The sequence below is a fragment of the Canis lupus genome, chromosome 9 (genome assembly GCF_003254725.2).
Source record: "Canis lupus dingo isolate Sandy chromosome 9, ASM325472v2, whole genome shotgun sequence".
Taxonomy (NCBI): Eukaryota; Metazoa; Chordata; class Mammalia; order Carnivora; family Canidae; genus Canis; species Canis lupus.
The window spans coordinates 36,372,849-36,394,389 of NC_064251.1; the positions used below are offsets into that span (position 1 = coordinate 36,372,849).

Below are 21,541 nucleotides of genomic sequence, written 5' to 3' on the forward strand. Positions count from 1 at the left end.
AGGTAATTTTGGCCACTCACTCAAGGATCCAGCTCTGGCCAAGCTCTCTGCTCACCCCAGTGGTCTGTCCCATGGGGTCCATGTGTGCCGCTGTGGGCAGAGAGGTGCCTGCCAACTAGGTTCCTGAAATCCCACCATAAAGACCCTTGCTAACCTTTCCACGTTAATGCCATGGCCTGGGCAAGCAGAGGAGGCCAGGTAGGAGCCAACTGGGAGCAAAGTCTCCACCAAGAGAGTGCCCGGTAAGAGGCCCTTCTGTCCCTCCATGAAAAGGCCCTGAGCTCTGGAAGAAGGGCTTGGCCAACCCTTCCCATTAGATTGGTGGCTTGTCTCCACCCCCAGGGAAAGGTTAGGGCTGCACCTTTCTGCCACACACCCGATAGCACCTGCCTGTCTTGCAGGGCAAAACCTGTGCTCCTTGCAAAATGGAAAAGGAGGGAGTTAATTATGTTAATTAAGCTTTCTCCTAGTTGCTTGGTTATAGATTACTAACTCGGAATAGAACCAAACGGACTCTGAGGAAATGAGAACTAAGAGTTGCTTGTCTTATATGCCAATCAATCAGAAATGACCATTGCTAGCATTTTCCATGAGGAACTATGATTCACAGAATTCTGATCTGCACACAGCACCCCAGAAATAGATTTCAGGTATAAAAGAGGCACGTACCTGCACACTCCCCACCCTTGTTTCCCCTACCACCATCTGCACCCTGAGTGTTACGTGTACAGCCTGGGCAACTGCATCCAGCAGGCTCTATGGCACCCGTGCTCCACCACACCCCACCCTATCCTTTCAGAGTAATGGTGGGTAGTGGAGACAGGCAGGGCCTGTGCCCTGGCGGATAATACCAGGTCCCCAGGCTTCAGTTTGCCACACACTTGAGCTAAAAATTTCCACATAAAATGCTTTTTGTGGGCCTGCCAGAGCCAGATGGGGAAAGAATGAGGCTCAGCAGCCTGGATGGGGCGTCAGCAACAGCATCCCTGGGGCTTCAGAGTCTCTCCTGTAAGAGCCAGGTCCCAGGCATGGCCAGGAAGGAACTGCCACAGGAGCCAGAGCGAGGCCTTCCCTTCCAGAGGGCAGGGACTGCCAGGCCGGGCAGACGGCACAGGCCAGAGAAAGGCTTCAGAAGTCATCAGTGACTCTTTCCCAAGAAAGTTAGCTTGTCTTAGGCTCCAGTAAGGCCAAATTTGGGGAAACTGAAGCTGAGAGATTTGATCCATCATCATCATCCTTGTCATAGCTGCCATTTATTTAGAGCCTCTCATGGGCATAGTACTTCATGCATATTCTCTTAGTTAATTCTTGCAACCATGAAAGTTTTCTAGATGAGGAAACTAAGGCTCATAGAGGCCAAGAAATTTTCCCAAAGTGGGGGATCCCTGGGTGGCTCAGGGGTTCCCCAGTTTAGCGCCTGCGTTTGGCCCAGGGCGCGATCCTGGAGTCCCGGGATCGAGTCCCACATCGGGCTCCTGGCATGGAGCCTGCTTCTCCCTCTGCCTGTGTCTCTGCCTCTCTCTCTCTCTCTCTCTCTCTCTCTCTCTATCATAAATAAATAAGTCTGAAAGAAAGAAAGAAAGAAAGAAAGAAAGAAAGAAAGAAAGAAAGAAAGAAAGAAATTTGCCCAAAGTTACCCAGCCAGCAAGTGTGAGGAGAAGGATGTACAGCTGTGGGACTCAGACCCCCTGCTCCTTCCAGTCCAGCCCGGCAAGTGCCAAAGCCTGGAGCTGGATCCCCAGAGTGGATTCTCCATATCTCCACCCCGACCCAGCACCCACCCCCAATCCCCCACCCTGCGCCCAGCGATGCACCAGGACTGGCTCTCAAGGTCAGGCAGGCTCTCTCTTACATGGCCAAAGGGGTCCAGGTGGTTGTTTGTGAGCTTCAGCTTCTGGAAGGAGACCAGCTGCCGCATCCAGTGGGCCCCAGTGGCAGGAGAATCGGGGTGGACATAGAGCCGTCCTGGCATGGCAGGCTCAGCCTTCCCCGCCACCATCCTGCCAACAGAGCAAACAGAACCATGGCGGTTGATTACTCTGGGTTCTGGAAAAGCCCCAGATTCCCTGTCCCCTCTGAGAGCAAATCCCCATAAACCTGAAGGAAAAAAAATCACTGCTCATCCTATACTCTCAATTTAGGACTTTGTGAGTAGGCATGAGGGTCAGAGGAGAGAGTGCTGAGGAGCAGCAGCAATTCCGAACCTCTTTTGTCTCTCAGAATGATCAAGCAATCCAAAGAGAGAAGAAATAGACACATGGCCCTGGGCAGGACCTGGCCCCTGAATCCTGCCTCCTGAGACCAGTCCCTGCTGATCCTACCACTCACCCACTGCGGAGCCCACATCCTGACTAGCGGCTAATTTGTTCAGCCCCTCTCTCTCCTTGGGTGCTGTCTGGGGCTCTGGGGACAGCCAGAGTACTAAGGGGATGGCCTTAGGAAAAGTAGCCCCATATTTATTTACCCTGCCCTAGTTTTGCCCTACAACCCATTTGTTTTCCCCAGCCCCTTGCCAAAGGGTCCCATCATCCAACCAGCACACAGCTGCCCCTCACTCTGGATCAACAGCTGAAAAGGAGGGCTCACAGCCAGACAATGAAGATAAGGAAAAGCAGCAAAGAGACCAGGCACCTATATAATAACCATCCATATCATAGTCCCCCAAGGAAATGGCTCCCATCCCCGTCCCCAGTGCAGCACGACCAGAGCCTAGAACCATCCAGTGTTGGTGACTGTCACACCACGCATAGTCTCCAATCCTGCCTGTCCACAGCTGCAGGGAGAGAACAGACCCTTGAAAGCCACAACCCCTCAAACCCTGCAGCTCGTTTCCAGTCCTGGCCCCACCTGCAGCAGATGTGCAGACATTTGCCCACGTGGCCCTCAGCCCCTGCAGGCTCGGTTCCCAAGCCTGGGGTCTGTGCGATCATTTGAACTAACTGGTGGATTCCTGGACCAAACATCAGGTGGGGAATGTGTGTGGTGACGACAGACAGTTGAGAGAAGACTGGGGATGTGAGGGTCCCAGGTTCTTACCATTTGTTGTCACAGAACTTGTAGCGGTGGTCATCCGCAGGGACGATGTCAATCAGCAGGATGTACTTGGTCTTGGGGTTCATGCCTGTGACTTTTACCTTGTAGCTGGGGAACATCCTCCTGAGGGAAGCCAAGGTGTGAGGCAGAGGCACAGACAAAGAACCAGGAGAGATGGCACACAGGGGTGAGGGGACAGAGACCTTAAGAGACACTGGCCTCAGGGCACCTGGGTGGCTCAGTCAGTTAAGTGTCTGCCTCCAGCTCAGGGCATGATCCCAGGGTCCTGGGATCCAGCCCCTGCATCAGGCTCCCTGCTCAGAGGAGAGTCTGTTTCGCCCTCTGCCTCTTCTGTCCCTTCTGCTTGTGCTCTCTGGCTCTCTCTCTCTCTGTCAAATAATAAATAAAAATCTTTAGAGAGAGAGACTGGCCCCGATCAGAACTGTGTGAGCTGGGTAAGGCACTCCCCTCTGGTAGGGCCTCAGTCTCCCCCTACACAAGGGAAGGGCCGCACCAGCTGTATAGCTGTGTACCCAGGAGCTGTGTCTAGGAAGAGGGCTTACATGACTTCTGCAATGCAATTCCCTCTCCCCTATTATCCTTTAATATTTAGGCCTACTGGCTATGAGTAGCTAAAGCATAGAAACCCCAGGGTCATGAGAGAGGATTTCAACACCAACCTGACTGCTGAATTTCCCTCCTGTCCTTTGCCCGTCCCTACACAACTAAAGTTCTGGGGTGCCATTACAGGAATCAGAGCAAAAGACCTCGCAATCCCTATCAGCAGCTTCTGTAATCAATGGGGTGTCTCCTCTGGGCCTTGTCTTTGTGGAAGACCTCAGGCCTCAAACCAACACACAGGAAAACAGGGGAGTGTGGCTGGGTCTCTGGATTCTTTTGGTGTGTTTAGCAAGAGTGTTTAACTGTGCGAAGACCTCACCTGGGCCCATGCACAGTAACTGGGGTACCACGGGAAGTCAGCTCAGGAGCCTCACGGAGAAAAGCACAGATTCTAGAACTACGGTGCCATGGGCCACTGACAAGTTGTGAGGCGTTGGGCAACTTGTATGGATCTCTTTGTGTGTGCCTTGGTTTTCATATCTTTAAAATGGGGATATTACTACCTATCTCATATAGGTTGGTGTGTAAGATTAACAGAGTCCATTTGTGACTCTTACCACTGGCCCCCACTGCACTCCTTCCTCTGTGAACCAGTGGATGACCTTCCTCTGTGAAAATTGACTTATCGAAAAGCAGGAAGTTATCCAGTTTCCACAGACCATGCTAAGACTGTCCAGGACCTGAAGCTCAGTGAATGTTCTAGAGAAGGGCTTCCCCAGCACCCACAGCTGTATAATAGCATGTACATCTCCCTGCAGGGGCACAGCTCTGCCCCCCTGGTCACCAGGTCCCTGACACTGGACTTCCCCAGAGGGCAGACAGAAGTTCCTCACAATTCTCCTCAGACACCCCAACCCACTCCTAGCTTAATCTCCTACAGAGGTGTTTCCCCAAGAAAGAGGCAGGATCCAAACCTAACTGAAGACACTAAAGCCTCAGGAGCTAAACCCCTCTCTCTCCCCCAAGGTGGAACAAAGCCCAACCAGTCCACATCCTCTGCCTCCTCACTAAACCGAGAGACTGTAAGGAAGAACCTCAAGAGAAGCTGTCCTGGACATCTCAAATGACTGAAGCCCCCCATTTTGTCAACAGGGGTACTAGCTTACCCAGACAGGAAGGGCTTCCAGAAGGGAGGCCTCAATAGGCCTCCACAAGCCAGCCGACCCTGCAGCAAGCCCAGGCCAGGATTCTGAGGTGAGGGATTCAGTTCTCTCCCTGGCCCAGTCCCAGTCTGGTCACCCTCTCTCTTGTGGGAGGAAAGGCTCAGGAGAGCACTGCAGTGGGCCAGGGATGTGGGAGGTGTGCAGCCGTGTGTATGCACAAGCCCGTGTCCTTGAGTACACAGTGGAGTGCGCATGTGTGCATGTGTGCGTGCCTGGAGGGAGGAGGGAAGTTCTAGCTGCAAGTCTAGGGACTTATAAACCGTGTGGAAGAATTTGTCTCAGATGTCAATTGAAAGCATTTTCAAATGTCCACCCCACCCCCTCTTCAGGAATGGGGGAAGTGAGAGGGCTCAGGAACCCAATCCTGCCTCCTGCTCACCAGCCCCTGCCCGGCCTGGGGGCACGGCTGGAGCCTGCACCACCTTCTCTCCTGGCCCAGCCTCTCCCCTGATAGGCCTAAAGCTGGAGCCAGGGAAGGCCACAGCTGCCTCACCTCCCCTCCTCCCTGGGGGAAGGCCCAGAATCCTGTCCCCCCGCCCCCAGGCCACCATTTTGTAACTGCTACAGAAACTGCCACAAAATGGGGTGGCCCTGGCTGTGTTTGGCTGACCTGGCACCAGTGCCCTGCACTTAGCCTGTTTCTCCTGTAATAACTCCAGGTGGCAATAGCAGAGGGCGGGCGTGGCTGCCCCCCAGGCCAGGATCTACAAAGAGGGTCCAGGAGAAAGTGGCTCCTTGCCACTGGAATAGTCCTCATAACCTAGGCTGGAGGATGGAGGACCTTCACCTTCTCCTACTCCCTACTCCACTTCATCTCTGCAGCTCAGGGGGCCAGGCTGGTATTTAGAAGGCCCATAAGCAGCCTGTGTTCAGCTCCCCAAGGCAGGGAACTGGTGTCCTGTGGTTTGGCTTCTCCTAGAAGCTGACTATGGACCAGATTCCTGACTGAAAGCCCCCAGAGGGAGGTTTTGCCAAGAGCTGGGGAAGGGAAGGAAGGCGTCTCCTGGCCTCTGCCTCCCCTGCCCACCAAGTCCCCTCTTCCTAGAGCAGCAGCCCTTAGAAGCAGGGAGGGGGATGGGATATCTGGTCTGAAAGCAGGAGTTCCGGAGTTCCGAAGTCCACTGCTCCAGGCTGAAGACTCCTGCTGAGCAAGCCCCACTGCCTTCCCAGGAACAGGTATCTCCCTCTCCACTAGGGCCCAGTTTGGTGGCTGCTTCTGAGAACAGCCAGACAACAGCCTTGGCCCTGGGCACTATCATTTCCCCATCGCCTGGGGCTCCAGCGGAAGGAAGGGCACACCCGTGTGGGTGAAAGGCTGGGTGTGCAGGGGAAGCACACGGTCCACCCAGCCGGTCCTAAACCTCCTGCTGCGGGCTGAAGGCATCTGCCCTGGGTGCCAGGGGTGGCTAGCAGTGGAGCCCAGGGACCCAGCAAGGGAGCGTGCACCAGGTGGGCAGGACTCTCGCCACAGACACGAAGCTGGGTGCAGGAGCTGTGACATCCTCGGGCTCCCCCTACACTGTGAAGGCCCACTCTACGGAAACAGATGAAAGGATGGGGTGCGAGGACATAAATGCCCCCTTAAGCCTCCGTCTGCGGGGGCAATGAACGCCTCCCTGGGTCGGGGCGGGAGGGCCAGGAAGACGGGATGACTGAGCCGCCGGGCGCCCCCTCTGCCCCGCCGCCAGCGCTCGCCTGCCCCCCGTCCCCCACACCCGAAGGCCCCCGAGTCCCGCGCCCTCAAGCCCCCTCCCCCACCGCGCCTGCGCCCCGCGAGCCTCGGGTCTGCGCCCCGGGCGCCCCCTCGGGGCTCGGGCCCCGCGGCACAGAGGCGCTCCCGGCACACGCGGAAACGGCCCCGCCGGGGAATAAACAAGCCGCCCGCCCCGCCGCCCGGCAGGAGATGAAAGCCGGGGTTTCTCCTCTGATCATGAAACAGGCTCTGAAAGGGTGCGGGCTGGAGCCTTTATCTGCTTCATACTCGGAAATGGTTTTAGAATGAACTGCTAAGATAAGCTTCCTTGGACGTTTCTCGGCGGCGTGGGAGGCTTGCGGGGCGCGGGGCAAGGGATTCGGGGCCTTGGGATTTGGCAACAACCCCTTAAATGCTCGCTCGCTGCTGAGAGGGGACGTGCGAGTTCAGCTGGGCGAGGGAGCCACAGGGGCTCCCGGCTCCCCCGCCAAATGTGGCCGTAGCCAAATTCCTGGCCTTGACCTACAAGCCCCCAACCCATCCAGAAGGGGGGGGGGGTTGCGGAGAGTAAGTCGGACCTAGCGGACCAGCCAGATTCTCTCCACCTAGCCAGGCCCCCAAGCCAAGCCCGACGGCAGCCGGACTTTCTCTGGGGGCCAAGAAGCCCAGGAGCAGCTAATGTGCCTTCTCTTAAACGAAGCCACAAAACCAAACCGAAGGGGTGAGAAGTCTGGAGAGGGGCGCTTCCAGGGAGGCGGGGAGTGGTGGTGGTGGGGGAAGGCACACAAGACGATTCTGTTCTTTTTCCTTATCTGGTGGTGCTTTGATTGGGGGTATTCGTTTTGTAAAAGTCTATAGAGCTGGACAGTTAAGATATGTTCATTTTTATGCAGAAATGTTCCACTTCAATAAAATGGACATTGAAAATTAGCCCTGTGTATATATCATGCACACACATACATGATGTATACACCAGCGGTAGAGCCCAGAGCCTGAAAGGAATGGTTTGCAGGCAAAGGATGGGGGTCCGCAGAAAACTCCACCCTTCTTTCTATCCCTAGTGTCTGGGAATCTTGAGATTTCTGAGCATGTTGGGAAGAGTCTAGGGCCCATCAACCAAGGCTCAGTTTGCTGGAGGAGGGGGCGCTGTGTCGTTGGTGTTGTCTAGAGACCTGAGACCAAACCTTCTAGGGCCAAATGATTTCTGAGAGCAACGGCAAAACTTCAAAATATATTCCCACTTTACACACACACACACACACACACACACAGTTTTCTAATTCACTCAAAGCATTTTTAAGAAATATTTTCCCTGAGGTGGGGGGGCAGGAGTGAGAGTGTGTGGAATGGATGCTGTTTTGGAAGATCACTTGCTTCTCAGATTTTTTTTTTTAAAGACACTTCCTTCTGATAGACTTTTGCTTTCAGAAAATACTTTAGAAAGAGATCAAAGGACTCTCTCCCCAATCCACTTTCCCAGTGTCTTCAACCCTTACTTGTCTTATCACCCACGCCACTGGGCTCTGACGCTCTGTATACAGAGCGAGGGCAATTGGCTTTGAAGCCCGGGATTAAGCTGGGCCAAATCCTTGCCTCAGAATAACAAACAATACAGGTTCAACAGGAGTTCTCATCGGTAGTTCATTTTTCAAACGCAAATTCACTGTCACTAACACAAGCAACATTGAACTCAACAGGCTATGAAGGCTGATAGTGGAGATTTATCTGGTGGCAAAGCCATGACCTAGGAGTAGAGCAGTCAAACGGTTAGGAAATTTTCATTTTTGGGAGGTTTATATTTAAATTTTTGTGGAGCTCACTTTTATCTATGTTTGGGAGCAAATGCAGTTTCTCACATGTATCAGGCTTGGCGGGGATATGAAAGAGGTAGAGAGGGGAGGGGTCCGCTCTGTGGAGTAAAGGGCTGAAAGCTTGTGCATGCAGGAGACTGAGAGGGGCAGAAACTGGCTGGGAAAATTCTGGCCCATTTTACACCTGACATCAGGAGTTACTGAGGGTTCGGAAATTTATGTCTCCTGATGTGATTGGCCTTTTCTTCCCTAAATCAAGTGGTTTGAGAATCCAAAGCCCCTATCCGATGAAGGGGACTATTTTCCTTTGGGCTTCAGATCTCTGAGGGCTTAAGGCAAGAGGCTTATGACCCAAAGATACATTAGTATGAGAACATTCCAGTTCCCCTTCTCCAGGGCCTGCCTCTCCCTCACCCTACGGCAATGACCATGCCCTGACCAGCCAGGGTCCCTAGGGCAGTGCAACATTGAATGGCCTTGAAAATAAGCAAGGAGGGGAATTTCTCAAAGTTGGGTTTCATTCTGGGGGTGGATCATCATCTGCTTGGCTTGTGTAGACTGGCACCTGCCCAATCTTGCTTCTATCTCTAAGAGCCAAGTGTCTTCCCTTCTCTAGGGTCAGGTTATGTTCTCATGGTTCCCCTCCAGCTCAAGCAGTCTAGGAATTTGTGATTCAAGGTTCAGGAGAAGGGTCCAGGCCATCTGCTGAGACACGCAGGTGTTCCAGGAAGGGTGCCGATAGAGACACAAATAAGAGAACTGGGAATCCACAGGATGTGGAAGAGCCATGAGCCCAGCACAGCACCCCTGAGGCTGCCCATGCAAAGGAGGCAGTGAAGGGGGAGGGTTCCGTGGGGGGGTCAGAGCCACCAATGTGGTCTCTGAGGTCAGCAAGCAGCTAGGCAGGAGGGAAGAAGGCCTGTGAGGACCACGGGGAGGAGCGATGAGGCTAATGACTTTCTTAAGGACTAGACCTGGTACAAGAATCACTGTCAGCCAGAGAAATGAAAGAGTGTGAGGAAACCATAATTGGTCAACTTCATCGCAGCCATTTAAAAATTATTATCCTCATTCCCTGAGGCCCATCTCTAAGCTTCCACTAGGATCAGGCACAAACATCTGCCTGAAGCTAGTCACCTCTGGAAGTGTGTGTGTGTGTGTGTGTGTGTGTGTGTGTGTGTGTCTGTGTTGGGGAAAGAGAAGGAGGAGGCAATCAGATGCAGGAAACCCCACTGAGGAGAATCAAAAATACCTTTTGTTTTAAATGGCAGAGGCCGGGGGAGCCCCAAGAACACGATGGCCATTTATTTTCAAAAGACAAGGTTATTTCTGCTGCCTTAAAGGGGAAATTCTGGATCTTTCTCTTTCTTCTTTCCTTCCCTCCACCTCAACAGTCACAAGAAATAAATTCCCCCTCTTCACACCTATAATCCACTCAACAATTTACCATACATAGCTCATGTGACCCCAGGTATGAGTCTCACAGTAACCAAGAAACGAAGGATGGCAGGTAAGTCTACAGTCACCAGCTGTTTTACCCAACACTACCAAGCCACAGGAAGTTTAGAGACTTGCCCAAGTGCACTCAGGTAGGAGGAGGCAAGGCTTGTGACACCTGGCTCCCCACTGTCCTCGAGAGGACTATTCCAAGTGGCATCCTCTACCAGGTTGCCCTAGTGCAACCTCTTTCCCCATCTCCCAAATGCAGCAAATTCAGGCCCTAATATTCCCCTGCTTGTTCTCCTGATAGAGGCTCCAGGTAGCTTTGCCATCTGCCTGGGTAGCGTGGCCAAGCACCCAGACCTTTACCCCCAACAAAACAAAGAAAACCTTGCAAGGCCTGCTGGAGAGCAGACTAGAGGAGCCACACTACACACTGCAAACTACCAGCTTTTTGTTTCTTTAGAACAGCACACCGTTCTTTGAGCAGTTCAGCACGACTTCTTTAAAAAGTAGAAGAAAAATGCTGAGTGGATACCAGGCATTTCTCTAATTTCAATTAATTTTAGCTAGCATTTATGGCAGGCTTACATGTGCCAGGAGCCTTGCTAGGTGCTTTGCATATAATTGTATGTATTATTTTGCAGAGGGGGACGAGGAGAGGGCAGAGATCCAAGCACCTTGCTGGATGGAAGCCGCTGAGTGGAGCTGGAAGCCGCTGAGGTCTGACTCCTCATCCCTGGCCTTGATGCTTCACCTTGGAAAACCCTATTTACTCCTTGGAAAACCCTATTATGGGCCCACAGCCAGGCCAGGGGACAATTTCACACCTCCTTGTCCCCCAGGGACCAAAATCAAATGTGAGTAAGTGGGGGGGGGGGGGCGGTTCCTACACCTGAACTTTCCAGCGTCTCTGCCCACAGCAGTTCCCCTCCACTGAATAATGCTGGTCTGGTCCTTCCTGCCCCACCCGAGACTCCTGGCCCCCCATCGAATCTCTCTGGTCTTGCCCCCTCTGCATCTCTCTCCTCTCACACCCTCATCCAGGCTCTCTCCCACAGACACCAGTGCATTTTAAAGATGTTTCCACTTTATAAATCATCATGTCTGGCAGTCACCCGAGAGCTGCTCCCTAAACAACACACACAGGGCCCAGCGGTGCCCTCTCCTTGGCTGAGGGGGCAAAGAGGAGCAGTGGCCCTGGGATGAGAGATCTGGGGTTCATGCTGCCCCAGAAAAGTTATGGAAATAGGGAAACTTGGTCAAGTCCCCTTCCTCCATCTATTGAGGGCCCATCTCGGGATCCCTAGTCAATGCAATCCTGAGAAACTGGGCAAGTTCCCAAAAGAAAGAGGACAAAGCAGCCCCCCAGGGGGCTGATAGTGCTGGAACTGGGACCTCTTAGGATGTGGGGATCCTTATTTGCATTTTATTTGCATAGTGCTGCCCTCCCATCCTTCCATCCCCCCTCGGCTTCCTAGAGGAGGATCCCCTTGGGGAAGTTCTGCTTCAGCCCAGTTGCCAAACGTGTAGGGGCTAAGGCCTGAGCAGCCAAGGGGATGCCTGTGGCTCCCTTGGCTGAAGCCGGAGAGGACTGTTAAGGAAGCTCCTGAGGATCCCCATCGCTCCCACCAGTCATCTTCCATCCCCCAAGTAAATGTCCCAGCGCTGACCTGCCCGCCTTGGTGATGATCATCTCGGTGCCCGCCTCGTGAAACTTCTTCCAGAGCTCCTTCTCATGCAGGCCCACCTTGATGTTCTCGATGGTCTAGGGATGAGAGGGAAAGGGGACTTACGTCCACCTGGGCCACAGCTCTACGCGGGGCCTCAGGACAAGAGCACAGACCCAAGGAACTATATATACACAGTACTGCCAGCCCCAGGACCCCATGCCTGAAGGTTTCGTTTCATAAAATTACACCATACCCCTGACGAATTTTTCAAAATTTAATCAGGAGCCGAAACCCTCTCCTTCGGAGCTGCACCTATCTATGGTGGTCCGCAGAGGACACATACTGACTTGCCAGGGTAGATGACACACGACACAAATATCAACACTCCACGTGCGGGAGGTAGCCTTGCGGACAGACACACAGACCCAGGAAGGACACGCATCCCCGCGGCCAGACCCACGCAGGCCGAGGGCCCGCACAGACGGATTCGGTTCGTTGGGACCGTCAGGTTATCCCCGTGACCCTCTCCGCCCCGGCCCCGCGGCGGCCCCGCTCGCACTGGCTGGGATCCGTCCTTGCCCCCTCCCCACCCCGTGCCAGGCTCTCGCCCCTGCCCTCTCGGCGTAGTCGGAGCTGGACACTCGGCCGGGACTCGCCCCGCGGCCACCAGCGTCCCCACCCCCGCCGGTCCCCGAGTAGCCCCAAGGGGCGAAGCAGAAGAGGGACGGAAGGCGGAGAGCGGGAGCCCCGTCCCCGCGGAGCAGAACGCTCGGCCCGGGACGCAGCCAGATCCCGGGGCGGCGAGCCTTGCTCTCGTCGGGGAGGCCTGGCAGACTCGGGCGGCCCTGCAGACAGACCGACGACGCCCGACCTCTGCCCGACGGCCAGGGGTCCCTACCTGCTCTGCGGCGGCGGCGGCGGCGGCGGCGGCGGCGGCGGCGGCGTCGGCGCCCGGGCCCGGGGGGCTGCCGAGCGCGGCTCCGCTGAGGCCCGGCGCAGCCAGCGCGGGCTCGGGGGCGTTGGCGGCGTTGGAAGCGCTGGCCTCGCCGAGCGCGGAGCCCGGGGCCCGGAAGGCCTCCTCGCTCTCCGACAGGCCCTTATCCTGCAGCATCTCCTGCGGGCACAGCACACACCGCGTCACATGTCCGGGTCCACGCTCGCCAGAGGCCCCGCAGCCCGCTCCAGTGCAGCCGGGGGACTTGGGGTCCGGCGGAAGGCAGCCCTGGCGCACGTGGACACCGCCCCCTTCTGAGCTGGGGGAGGGAGAAAATACTGAGGGTAGGACCGTGGCCTCCTCCTTCTGGGTTCTGGACCTGGGAGGGTCTGAGTGCGGTTCAAGGTCTGCCTGCCCCTGGGTGTGGGGCTGTGTGATGAGCAGGTCTGGGGGAAGGACCGCCCTCTCGGCATTGCCCCAGCTGCACCCCCAATCCCTCCCTCTTGCTGGGCTCCAGTGGAGCCTGAGGCCCCCCGTCTCTTTTTGCTGTTCCACTCTCAGGCCAGGGCAGCCAGGACACTTCCAGGGTGGGCACCAGAAGACCAGGCCAAGAGGGAGGTCCTGGGCTTCTGGGGTTCCACACCTGCAGAAGGGTCCCAGGGCGGGGCAGTCCCTCAGGCCCCTGCTCCCCCATCTGCTTTAGAGCAGATGCTTTATTTTTTATTTATTTTTTTTTTTTTTTAGAGCAGATGCTTTAGAAAGCCTTCCTGAACCAAAGGCTTTCACTCCTGTACATTCCCACTCTCACACACAGTCACCCCATGGGTCCCTCACACAGGCACATGCATCCTCACACCCAGACACAAGCACCCACACAGAACCATCTAGTCACCCAAACAGCCACACTCTCCTAGGGCAGCTCTGATTCAGACCCTGAACTGGGCCAGGGACCCCCAGCCTCGTCCACACATTCACACTCTTGGGCTCATGCAGTCACACTTTAGCTCCAAAGGGCTCTGCTTTGGGGCAAAGGACTGAGGGCCTCCCCAGCCAGTTCACAGGCACAACCTAGTCCTGCTTCCAGGCATAGCCATCCTTCCCCAAGAATCTAGAACCAGCCTGCCCAGTGCCTGTTGCCTTCTAGAAGTTGGTCCTGGGATATCAGGATGAGTCCAGGCTGCAGGACCTGCCTTGCCTGCCCCCATCATGGATGCAACCCTGCATTATCTCTACTCTTTTCCACCTCTTTGCTCTTCTCCCTTCTTTTGGAGCTGGTGGGTGTTTCTAAGCGCCTAGCTGCCCTTCTTGCGGAGGAATGTTCTGCCTTCTCCTGTCTTCTTCCTGTTGTCTCCTGGGTCTCCCTGAGCATCCCAAGGCTCAGGCCTCTGACCATCCTGCCCACTGGCCTCCCCATCCCAGGTCCTAGACGCTGGCTTTCAGGGCCTCGCAAAGTAAACAAGCCAAGTGCAACCGAGGGAGATAAAAAGGGGCCTGGGCCAGTTGAGGCTGGGAAAAGCCTATAAAGATAAAGCTGACAGCCCTCCCAGTCCTCCGGCCACAGGCAGCAGGAAACAAGTTTTGCCGGCAGGGCCAGCGCCAATACCCCTTGGGCCACCTGCGGGGGGAGGGGGGTCCCAGCCAAGCCTAGGAAACCCGGAGCCCCCCCGGGGCAAGGGGAAACTGCTCCATGAGGGGAGTTGCACACTCTGGCCCAACAAGCTGATTCCAATTGTATCTGGGGCCAGCGGGATAAGCGCCTGTGATCGACTGGTCCCAGGTGCGGCGGACCTGGGACCAGTCCCAGGGGCCAGGGGGACGCGCCGCCTGGCTCAATGCTGCCTTGGCCACTGGGTCCTCTACGGGGCACTTGTCACACCAGGAGCCTGCAGGGCCGCCCTCTGGCTCACGCCCGGCGCGCTCGGTCCGGTGCACGGAGCTTGTCCCGGGCCGGCATCCACTGACGCCGGTCCCTCGGCTCTGAGCCGGGGCGAGGGCAGCGTGGTGCCCTCCCTCGCTTCTTCCTTTTCTCTCCGCCACGGAGAGACGTCTTGACATCGCGACCGCTGCCCTCGCCCTCGCCCTCGCCGTCGCTGGAGCTCCCCGCTAATTTCCTTTTCGTCCCTCTCCGCCGGCCCAGAGTGGCTGTCCCCACGCTTCCGCTCGGACCCGGAGCCCGGCGCGAACTGCGCAGCCGGATTCCGCACCGGCCCGAGCCCGCGGCCCGCGCGGCCCGCAGCCTCCGCGCTCGCCCCTCGCGGACCCCTGGGCGGACACGGCCCGCCGGCTCGGCGCCCTTTCGCTCGGTCCGTCGCTTTCAGCCAACTCGTTTACTAAGAAGAGCATTTTACTTTTCACTCTAGATTACTGGTGATATTTTTCTTGCACTGCGGGAATTAACATTTTGTATTATTTAAAATATTTTAATTATGTCTCTTCTCAGAGCAGTATTCTGGTCAGTTCAATGACATTGAGAATATCCTAGCACATAAACGATTAGTACTTTTAATTTTTAATACTGTAAAATTAAAGTACTGGTTTGATCTGTTAATTCATCATTATTAAATATGTCGTTGCTTTCCTGTCACCGCTCCATCATTCTCGGGCCTCCTGGCACCTTAGTGATATCTAAGGTGTTACTAATATCCAGGTAATTATTAGATCTAGTATTCGAATGGGTCACGTTAATCTATTGTTATTTTCATTTTTATTGGGAACCCCTAAAATGCTTCCGTTGCTGGCTCCTCGGTCAGTTTATTTTGTCACAGTTTCAATAAATTGTTATTTACCATAACTTGTCGTATTATTGTTTTCAAAATTGATGTTAATTTTCTTCACATCCTTATAATACTTGTTATTTTATCATTATTTGTTTTGTTAGAATTGTTCACATATTCCAGGTATTCTTCATCACATCGTTACAATATCTTGTTACTTTGTCATTATTTGTAATGTTACGATCTTAATTCCCCGGCTATTTTTCATCACATCATTATTCCTTGTTACTTTGTCATAATTTGTAATATTGCTGTAGTTCATAATAGTCTGATTATTTTTCATCCCATTGGTAGGATACTTCTATTACTCTACTATTATTTATCATGTTGTTGAGACTATTAATACCTTGGTAATAAATTGTCATATTATTCCAGCAATTCTTGTTGCTGTCTTTGTTTATATTAGTATTGCTCTAAAGATTTTGGTTAATATTTATTTTAATAATTCACTATTGTATCAATAATAAATTATATGATAGTATTCCATCGATACTACTAATATTAGTGTTTCCCTTAATAGTATTTTAAACTGTTCACCTTTTTCCTATAGTTTTGTCTTTGTTACTATTTCCTATACTATTGCTATTTATTTTAATACAATGGTTCTTATCAAATTATTCCTGTATTTGGAGTTACTTTGTCTATAATCCTTTTAAATTTGGAATTACAATTTTCACTTTGTTCTGAAAGGGACTACTATTCTTGTTTTAAAGTGTGAGTACTGTTAGTTTTGCCGCTTAGCCTTGTTTCTTTGGCAATTGCTCATATTCTGATAATTCTCGATCATCGATAATTATTTATATATGATGCTCCTTGCTTTAATTTTGACGAGCCTGCTGCATCCAAGGCCCTGAAGTCCAGCATTCCGACCACACACTTCTACAACGATATCGCCCGGGCCCTCTTCTTGGCCTTTCTTATTCTGCAAACACCAGTTTCAAGACCACCGCTCCGCTCGTCTCTCGGCTGAACCTTGTTCCTTTGGCGCTGGCGCTGTCGTTGCTTTGCCCTTGGGTCGCTAGACCCAATTCATCCCGTTACTCGGAGGCGAGGAGGGCTCGCGCCCCAAATCGCTGGGAGTCGGGCCGAGGCGGCAGCCTGATCTGCAGCGCATCGCGCCACCCTCCTGCAGCCTTGCCGGTCCCTGAGGTTCTTCCCCGGGTCTCGTTACTCGCCTCTTTTTAGTTCATCCTCCTCTGCCCGCAGCCTCACGCTGGGCTCAGGGTGGTCCCCGCCCCGCACGCCAGGCTCACCCCAGCCCCGCAGGAACCCACACTCACCCTAACTGCGCTGCTGCATGCGGAGGCGCCTGCGGCCCGAGGTCCACTGCAGGCTCGGGTCCGAGGGGCACGGGACGGTGGGGGCACCGACTCGGGGCCACTGGGTCAGTGTCCCGCTACCCGCCGCGCCCTCGGGGCCGGACACATCCCGGCTCTGGAGCGGGCCCTTGATCTCCGACGCTGCACTTTGGGGCCTCAGCTCCCTCCTCCCCCTCCCTCCCTCCGGGGCCGCCACCCCCCTGCGCTGACGTCGCCGCTGTCAATCAGTCTGCGCCCGCCGCCCCCCGGGGAGGGGGGCTCCAGGGTCCCCTGGCTCCGCGGCCCCAGGACCCCGAGCCCCCGAGAGGGCCTCGCGATCGCCCACCGCGCGCCTAGGTGCCCTCCCTGCGGCCCTTGGGCCCCGCCGGCGCGGCCGGGGCCGGGAGCCCCGCATGGTTTAGATTAGAGGGGCGGGAAGAGACCGAGAGAGCGGCCGGGCAGGGCGGCACGGCTTGCTCCAGACTCGACAACCGAGACGGCGCGGCACCCCCGAGCTGCGGTGCGCGCGGCGGGGCCTGGTCGGGCCGGGGCCCCACTTGCAGTACTTGCAGACAGCCGCCCTCCGCGGAGCCCCGGCCGCGGACTCGGCGCCCGCGCACACCTCCGCCCGGGACCCGCTCCCAGCCGTGCACGCGGCGGCTCGGCAAGCCCGCGGCCCCGGGGGCGGGAGCGCAGCGCCCCACGCACCGCCCCGCACTCGTCCGACCATGCCCCTCACACATTCTCACACCTCCGCGCTCCGACCTGCGCGCTCCTGCTCCCGGGCTCCGGGCGCGGGCTCCGGGCGCGGGCGCCACGGCCAGGGCGCGGCCCCTCCGCTCTCCGGCCCCTGCGCGGCCCGGGCCTGGCGGGCAGCGGGCGCCGACCCGGCCTGGCGCGCCTCGCAGTCGGCCGCGGAGGTCACGGGCCAGGCGGCCGGGCCTGGAGCGGCGGCGGCGGGGAAGTCCCGGGCCGGCCTCTGAATCCGAGCCGAGGCCCCCGGCTTCAAGGTGCCAGGGCTTGGCAGAGTCTCTGGGCGAAACTGCGGCGACGGCCAAGACTCCGCCGGCAGCCTCAAGATCCCAGAAAGCTGAGGAGGAAGTCCAGGGCCTGCTCCAGTCTAGGAAGCTCAGACCACTGCGCAGGGAGCTAGCCGGCCTCTGTGCCTCAGAAAGTGAGGCCCCCTCACTGCCTAGACCTCCCTGCCCAGCCTCTGACTCTCCACTCCCTCTGTCTCCACTTACCTCTCTTTCTCTATGTCTGTACCTCGCCACGGGACCCTTCGGCTCCACAGGCAGACAGATCCATGTGGACCTTAGCCCACGTCCAAGCCTCACAGCCTGTCACATGCCCAGAATACTGAGGCAAGGCTAGGTCTGCCTGCCCATCCCACAGGCCCCAGAGTCCCCTGTCAACAGGATTCCCAGATTAGTCCCTTGGTCCTCAGCCTGGGCTGCATCCCTCCCTCCGCTGGTGTCTTCAACAGTTCCAACCAGCCCCTGTTCCTTTCCAGACTTTTACCTCAAAATCAGATTGAAGGGAACAGGGCCGGGAAATTCCTTCCCTGGATGGATCTGTCCCCTTTCTAATACTGGGAATGGAAAGCCAGCATCTGTGCCTCCCCCACTACCCCTGCACTCAAAGGTAGAAGCAAAACACCAACTCTGGAAAGCCAAGTGCTGCTCTCAGGAGCCTGGAACCCATCCCCACAGTGGGCCCACTGCTCAAGAATCAGATTCTGTTACTCCATCTTCCCCTCACAATTTGTCTCATGGAGTCTCAAACCAGGAGGGGGAGGTAAGGTCTAAGGGATAGAGAAGCTTAATCCTCCTCCAATCCTGCCTTCTCCTGGAGTGGAGAAAGGAAAGGCCCTGGTGTTTCAGAGACGCCTGGGGAGTCATGTTTCCCGTGTTAGGGAGAACTGGATGACACGTCTCAGCTTCTGCTCCCAAGCCCCCTCCCATGCCCTCTCCAACAGCCTGTAGGGAAATCCCTTGCAAATAAATAGTGTACAGACTAACCAACCAACTACTGTGTGGGATGGTGAACAGGGAGGGCAGTGAATCATCAGGTACCATGAGAAGACTACACTTAGGCCAGATTCTGGAAAGAATTTGTTGACAACCATTGGAAGAAGTTCATAATGAAACCACCTAGAGTTGCTCTTTAAAGAAACTAGAGTGGAGACTTTCTATAAGTGCAAGGCTTTCTGGAGACTCACGGGAGATACTCCGAATCAGTATCAACTAGGAGAAATGAGATACAGGAAGGACAGGCAAGGGTTTGGCGATGAAAAGGAAGGGGCAAACCAGCCAGCAACTAAGAGAGAAAAGGAAGTTAGATATACACATTCTCCATTAGTAGGATGGAATTCTTTGTTTCCTTGATTCTCACACACACATTTTTTTTTCACATTTTGACATCTCTGAAATTGGGATGCATCTTAGAATCAATGGTAGTTTAATTCATTGCAATGTTGTAGTTTAATTCGTATTGTTTCTTCTTAGTGGTACTTAAAATCATAAAAAAGTGTAGTACTTGTTAATAAATGGCCTGTGGAGAAAAGAAAAAGACCGGTGGTGGTTTGTTGTTGGTGTTGTTGTTTTTCCCAAAATGGATTTGAGGAGTTCAAAGTACAAACTCTTCTCAACCAGCTAAGCAAATAGTTGACCATCTATCACACAAGCTTGGGTTGGCTTGGGGGAAGCCCTCTGGTTTGGTGTCAGGCTTACCTTGGTTTTAAAATCTGGCTCTAAATCCTGGCTCGTTTAGCAGCTGTGTGATCTTGGGCAAGCCCCTTAACACTTAAATAAAATGGAGATAATCAGGGCAGGCCGGGTGGCTCAGCGGTTTAACGTCGCCTTCAGCCCAGGGCCTGATTCTGGAGACCCGGCACTGAGTCCCACGTGGGGCTCCCTGAATGGAGCCTGCTCCTCCCTCTGCCTGTGTCTCTGCCTCTCTCTCTCTCTCTCTGTGTCTCTCATGAATAAATAAATAAAATCTTTTTAAAAAATGGAGATAATCACACCAACCTAATAGCTTATTGTGAGGTTTGGCAAAGTTAATACATGTAAATTCCTAGCATATGTTAGGTAGTTAAGATGTTCCACGTATTCCTAAAATTTGTTTTATTCTACCTCTGTTCTAAAAAGGCTTGAGATGATTTATAACCAAAATAAGTTAATAAAAACACAAGTAAGATTTTTTATTTATTTGGGTTTTTTTTAAGATTTTTTTTATTTGAGAGAGAGAGAGAGAGAGCACAGAGGGAGAGTCAGTGGGAGAAGCAGACTCCCCGCTGAGCAGAGAGCCCTGAGGATATGGGGCTCAATCTCAAGACCCTGAGATCATGACCTGAGCCAAACATAGCCACTTAACCGATCCCCACCCAGGCACCGCCCCCCCCCCCCCAACTTTTAAAGTAGTTTCTCCTGTCAATTTTTATTTGTATGTCTGTACAGTGTCTAACTATTTACAAAGTGGTTTCACAGCTACTATCTCATCTGATGCTGTATTATATCCATTATATCTCCATTTTATGGATTCATTCATCCAAAGTAATATTTATCAAGTGCTTATTACTATGTGCCAGACACATAAAAAGGAAAGGCTAATTGGGTAGTTTATTAGTTCTATTAGTCAACTGATTGACTAACCAGTTACTAACCACAAATTCACTAATGAATGACCTGCAAACTTACTAATTAATCACCCAAATAATCAACCCCAAGGGAGCAGGGGCTACAGGATAAACTGAAGAATCCCAGTTGGTGCAAATGAAGTGGCTTGCTCAGAGGTGAGGGGAGGTTTTGTTGAAGATGACTACTTGAGCTGGCACCATAGTGTGGTGAAAAGCAAATTACAGATTTTTTTAAAACCTAGGTTTTTGGAGTATTTCATAAATACCAATGTCCAGACCCACCCCAGACAAACTGAGTTAGAATCTCTAACGACAGGATCAAAGTTGAAAATCACTGCTGTAGGCAAATCATGGAAATGTCTCCCTTGCTTCCCTAGTCTCCCTTGTAGGTAGGAGTGGTCATGTGACCCAATGTTGACCAACAAACCTAAGCCAAAGACTGGCGGGAAGGTCAGGAGGGAATATTTTGGTTTATTGATAAAGGAGAAGACAATCTTCTTTCCTTCTATGGATGAGATATCTGGAATTCTCACCCTCTAGAGACCCTGATGCAAGGACAAAGGCCAATATATCAGAACAAAAGGATATCAGAACAAAAAGAGCCTGATGGCATCAATGAGGAGGTAAACCAGTGCCAGACTGCTTCTTGTAACGTGAGAAAAATAAACCTATTTCTTGACATCATTGTTAGTATAGGTCTCTGTTACTTATAGCCAAATACACTCCAGAGGTGTGTAAAGGTCCCAACTCCATAAAGAAAGCTACATATCTGAATGTCTGTGTGTATCCTTGTGCATTTGCACGTATCTTTGACATCAAATTCAGGACGCCAAATCTCTCCCCCTACACCCCTTTCCCAGCCATGTTACTTTGTGTGTGTTGCTACCTAAGCCCTGGGGTCCTTATTAAGTCCCCCAAAGGGAGAGGATGGGCGAGGCAGCAAGGAATTCACTTGTCTCCTGCGGCTTTATTGTCACCCAGTAGCCCCAAATCTTGGTTCTAGGTTTTCTGGCCACATCCCCTTAGGATTAACCAAGCTCAGGATAACTGGGGTGGGAGCAGGGGCTTGAGCTCATTCTGGAAATTGGAGGATTGAGCAACAGGAATGGGTAGTAGGTGGCAGCTGCTGCAGGTGCTTCCCCTTGTACCCCAGGTGCAATTCTGCTCACCTGACCTCTCACCCTGGCCTCACAGGCATTCCCCCACAAAGAGAAATAGGAAACTTCCAGTGAGAAGAAACTGAAGACTAGGCTGCTTTGAGCCCCCGCAGGCCCAAGGATGGAGGCAGTGATTTACCAGGTGAGTACTTCCTAGAACTCTCAGCTGAGACACTACAGAGATAAGGAATGAATGATCAAATCTGGGTTTTGCAGTCAGGGCTAGCAATCCAGGCCTTTTGTTCCAGAGTCCTTATCCATAGGTGGACTGTCTGCAGGTCAGACTTTCCATCACTCTACCTGC

At 53.7% G+C, this 21,541-nt stretch overlaps 1 protein-coding gene across 1 annotated transcript in view; it reads right to left on the minus strand.

Moving 5' to 3' along the window:
• TBX4 (T-box transcription factor 4) overlaps nucleotides 1–16,623 on the minus strand; it is a 34,785-nt gene extending 18,162 nt beyond the window's left edge. The window contains exons 1-5 of the mRNA XM_025440253.3: nucleotides 16,423–16,623; nucleotides 12,333–12,548; nucleotides 11,435–11,529; nucleotides 3,037–3,156; nucleotides 1,853–2,000 (exon numbers count right to left, since the gene is read on the minus strand). Of these exons, the coding sequence (XP_025296038.3) occupies nucleotides 1,853–2,000; nucleotides 3,037–3,156; nucleotides 11,435–11,529; nucleotides 12,333–12,545 (576 nt within the window). The 5' untranslated portion in view covers nucleotides 12,546–12,548; nucleotides 16,423–16,623. The remainder of the gene's footprint in view (nucleotides 1–1,852; nucleotides 2,001–3,036; nucleotides 3,157–11,434; nucleotides 11,530–12,332; nucleotides 12,549–16,422) is intronic.
• Nucleotides 16,624–21,541: the final 4,918 nt, after the last annotated feature.